We start from the raw sequence: 4,230 nt of genomic DNA, 5'->3' as shown, positions 1-4,230 counted from the left end.
ATATATGTTACACTATTCATACAAAACTAAATAACTAATTTATTAACTAACATGACAAAACTCTAGCATGCTTCAAAGCAAGTTTTGATACATTCCTATAACGGATTGAACATTTTCATGTTGTCTACTCAATGAAGTGGAGGCATGCTTTCGAGCGGGGATGGGGTCAGTAGACAGTGGCGGAGCTATATGAGAACAAGGGGTACCATTTAGATATATACTCTATTATTAACTCACATACTTGGTCCAATGGTGTTGGTCCCATCTTTCGCAGCAGAACTGATTTTGAGACCCATCAAACGCGCATACATGTTCTTTTGGCATCTTCAACTCTTGTGCTTTGAAGTTTTGTTAATTCAAATAGTAGTTTTTAAATATTCTAATATGGATTCCAAAATAGAAACCCATCTCATGCACATATCTTTATTTTTCTGTTTTACTAAATCTTATGCAATTTTATATTTATCATTCTAATATTCTAATGCATTTAGAACCTACACAATTTACATGTATATTTATTTTTTTTTACTGTTTTTTCAAATCTTTGAAAACATTTTTTATACCTTCATTATTTTAGCTTTTTAAAAATGTTCTAATGCATTTTAAACCTACTGAATTCACACATATATTCTATGTTATGACATAATTGATATAATTAGTACATTCGGAACAAGAAGTGTTTATTTTGACATCTTGGTACATGAGTTAGAAGATGGTGTGTATTTTTAGATTTTTATTTAAATTCTTGCTCAATACCTTCAGTAGTTTAAGCAATTTGTTTTACTGCGTCACAATTAAAAGATGTAACAGTGAGGTCCATGCGTTTTGGTTGTCACTTTTTTTCTTTTCTTGTATCCAAAATTGGATCGACTTGCGCATTCTTTTTTCTCAATTATTAGGTTGTCCCTAGTTATGAACAATAAGTTGTTATGATGCCATCACATTTTCTTTCGCAAAAGGTAATTTAATTAGTTATTGTTAATTTGTTTACTCCATGCATTTCATATTTTTCTTCCGCATTCAAAGACACTACCAGAAAGCCTAGCCAACTTCCATCCAAATCCAGATATCTTGGATTAATTGCTCGTTAATTATTATTTTTAATAAGCCAACCTCCCTGAATAAGACCATTTTCTTGAAATCACCTTCTTAGTATAAGGATTAATGGGATATGATGGGAAGCTCATTCAAGTTATTAAAAAAATTAACATATGAATATACTCTAATTTGATCTTTTTCTTTTTAAAAAAAATACAAAGTGACATGAATATTGCAAAGTTTGGATTAAAAATATACACTAATTTCATCATCTTCATGCGCTATATTTTAAAACAGAAGGATGTAATACAAAATTTAAAATATTTAAGTAGACATAAAGACTATAGAATAAATGGTCTTCAAGCAACATGTTCAGAGTTAAAGAAAATCCACATGATTACAGCTGTATATACTTTTCAGTAGCATAATAGCATTGGTAGTGAGTAAACTGCATGCAAAATCGGCTAAGTTTCAAAATAAGTTTTCTTGCCCCCTCATAGTTCTAATCAAAGATTCACAATGTCAGTAAGTTCCTCCATCTCCATTCTCAGTCAAATGGAAATCAACCAGTAGCTCCTCAATGCATTGTCTCCATCTCCATTCTCTGTCAAACAAATTCTGTCCTTTATAAAAAATGTTTAATCTATCTATAGAAACATAAACGAAGAAGAAGAAGAATACTCACAATAGATTTTGCATCAGTGCGGCATTTAGGATCGTCACTCAACATAACCTCCAGCTGAGATATGCAGAAACGCGAAACTCTTCCTTGGTCAGGAAAGTCTTTAGTAGACTTGATGCTCATCAAGAAGGGATCCCTTTCCATATTTGTGCTCATGGGATACATCAGCTCGATCATAGCCAAGGCAAGTGCATATAAGTCACTTGCCTTGGTCACAACACATACCTGCTCATCAATTGGAGTCCCTTCACGAAGCCATTTATCAACGACATCTTCCAGTTCCGGGGCATGGTAGAGGGATACACCCCCGATAGGATGAGGTATCCCTTCATCCGAAACTTAAGAGAATAAAAAGGAAAGTGAGAAAGTGAATATGGTGAATAAAAAGTGATAAACAAAAAGTATTAACTTACCACATCCAAAGTCACCCAATTTTGCTGTCCCATATATGTCAACAAATATGTTGTTGGTTGAGATATCACCATGGACCAGATTTTTGGAGTGTATATACTCCAAACCTTTTAGGCAGTCAATGAAGATTGACTGAACATCAAAATTCTTCTTTAGGTGGAGTGAAGCCAAGTTGCTGAAAATGAAAATGGAGTATTAGAAACAGGCAGTTTAAGTCAATAAGCAGCATTAATTAAATACTTACCCTTCACACTCCTCCATGAGAAGATAGAGGAAGTGTGTGGGAGTCTCTCCACATTTTTCAAAGTCATAATCCTTATGGATGCGTGTCAACAATGTGGTGGGTGCAAAATCAGGGGCAGATTTCTCTACCCATGCCTTGTAACATCTTAAGATGTTGGGATGAATTAGAAACAGTGACCTAGTCTCACTGTAAAACATATTAAAAGAAACAAAAATTAAACTAGTATTAGAAAAAATGTAAAAATAAGAATGAAGTACTTACAAGAAGACATGTTTTTCACATGTATCACATAATGGGATAATTTTGATGGCATATGGTTGGCCACCATCTTTGGTCACACAGCTGTGGACTGATCCACCACCTCCATCACCTATAAAAATTAACTTAAAACAATAAATAAATCATACTAAAACCAACTAATATCAAATCCTAAATAGTCTGCATGAAATCAGGGGCAAAACACGAATGTAAATAAGAGGATAAGAGAGAAGATGCAGGGGAGGAGGAGGCAGGGTGGTGGATATATAGGAGGAGATGAGAAAGCAGATGAGGGAGAGGGGGAATGAGATGTTTAAGGAAAATCAAGCAAAACACACCCTAGCTAGGAGGGAGGAGAGGTGAAGGTTAAGATGCAGTGGAGTGTGGAAGAGGGGAAACAGAGGCAGGGGAATCTATGCTAAAACAAAATCTATGCAGGGGAGGAGGGAGAGGGGGAATAAGATGTAGGGGAAAATCAAGCAAAACACACCCTATCTAGGCTCAAGTGCAGGAGGGAGAGGTGAAGGTTAAGTTGAATGCAAGAGTTTTACAATTCATCAACAAACTATTAGGCTGAAGTAAATGAGGTATGGCAGGATGGTGCAAGAGGATAGAGGAGGAAAATCACACACTAGGCTAACTAAAATTCCATAAGGGGAGGGGAAAATAGGTGAAGGTTATGATGCAGTAGAGTAGGATGAGGGGAAATAGATGCTAAACAAAATCTATATATAGGCAATAAATCATGTTAAAACCTAAAACTCTAAAAACACGGATCCAAATCATTCCTAATGCAACCAATAAATCATGCTAAAATACTACTATTAAAATAAAACTCACGCTGATTTAGGGCTAATAACAGATCCTAAATATTAAAACCCAAATTCGTGGAAATCGAAGCGATCATATCATGCCAAAACCATAAACTCGCCGATTAAATATTAAATTAGTCAAAACAATCATGCTAGAATAGGCGCAAATATCAAATCCTAACAAAATCAGCGCAGATATACCAAAATCATGCTAAAATAGGCGCAGATAATCGTAAAAAAATCAAGCTAGAATCATCGCAAATATAAAAAAAATCATCACTAAGTCATTAAATCCTATAAATACGACGGAAATATCAAATGCTAGTAAAAAAATCATCCTAAAATAGGCGCAAATATCAAATCATAAAAAATCAAGCTAGAATCAGCGCAAATATTAAAAAAACCAACACTAATATGATCAAATCCTATAATCATGACAAAACCACAGTGATAATATCCCTAAATTAAATCTACTAAAGTTTTGAAGAATAGAAGTAACCTAATTCCTTGACGTGAGTGAATGCCGCTATTTCACTCGGAAATGCCATTTCCAAACTTCTGTGTGTGATGAGTAGAAAACTAAGAGGTGAAGTGTATTTATATGAGCTGCATTTTCTACGTAATGTTTTAATTTTAATTTTATTAGGTTTAAAATGTAATAATCTTTACTTTTGAGACAATGTCCTATAGTACTCTTATCTCTCTTATTTTCATATTTTTTGGACATGGTACTGTTCCAAGTTCTAACAATATTTCTCCAATCAGAAATACACTTTTATAACTTA

General features: G+C 34.1%; 1 protein-coding gene across 1 annotated transcript; it reads right to left on the bottom strand.

The window, feature by feature from the left end:
* Positions 1–1,367: 1,367 nt before the first annotated feature.
* LOC125216667 (eIF-2-alpha kinase GCN2-like) lies at positions 1,368–3,998 on the bottom strand. The gene is made up of 6 exons (XM_048118426.1): positions 3,945–3,998; positions 2,637–2,745; positions 2,376–2,561; positions 2,134–2,306; positions 1,724–2,058; positions 1,368–1,642 (listed from the first exon to the last, which is right to left on the bottom strand). The coding sequence occupies exons 1-6, from the start codon at positions 3,991–3,993 to the stop codon at positions 1,616–1,618; spliced, it is 879 nt and encodes a 292-aa protein (XP_047974383.1). The 5' UTR covers positions 3,994–3,998; the 3' UTR covers positions 1,368–1,615.
* Between the last annotated feature and the right edge of the window lie 232 nt (positions 3,999–4,230).

This window comes from Salvia hispanica, chromosome 3 (assembly GCF_023119035.1).
Source record: "Salvia hispanica cultivar TCC Black 2014 chromosome 3, UniMelb_Shisp_WGS_1.0, whole genome shotgun sequence".
Lineage (NCBI taxonomy): Eukaryota > Viridiplantae > Streptophyta > Magnoliopsida > Lamiales > Lamiaceae > Salvia > Salvia hispanica.
This window is presented reverse-complemented; position numbering and strand designations above follow the sequence as displayed.

What these genes read in the sequence shown, in the direction of transcription:
- LOC125216667 (XM_048118426.1), bottom strand. Translation starts at nt 3,993, where the DNA reads ATGGCATTTCCGAGTGAAATAGCGGCATTCACTCACGTCAAGGAATTA. An exon ending in ATTGGGTGACTTTGGATGTG is followed by an intron (nt 2,059 to 2,133) that starts GTAAGTTAATAC and finishes TATTCTCTTAAG; the next exon opens with TTTCGGATGAAGGGATACCT. An exon ending in GCACTGATGCAAAATCTATT is followed by an intron (nt 1,643 to 1,723) that starts GTGAGTATTCTT and finishes TTTGTTTGACAG; the next exon opens with AGAATGGAGATGGAGACAAT.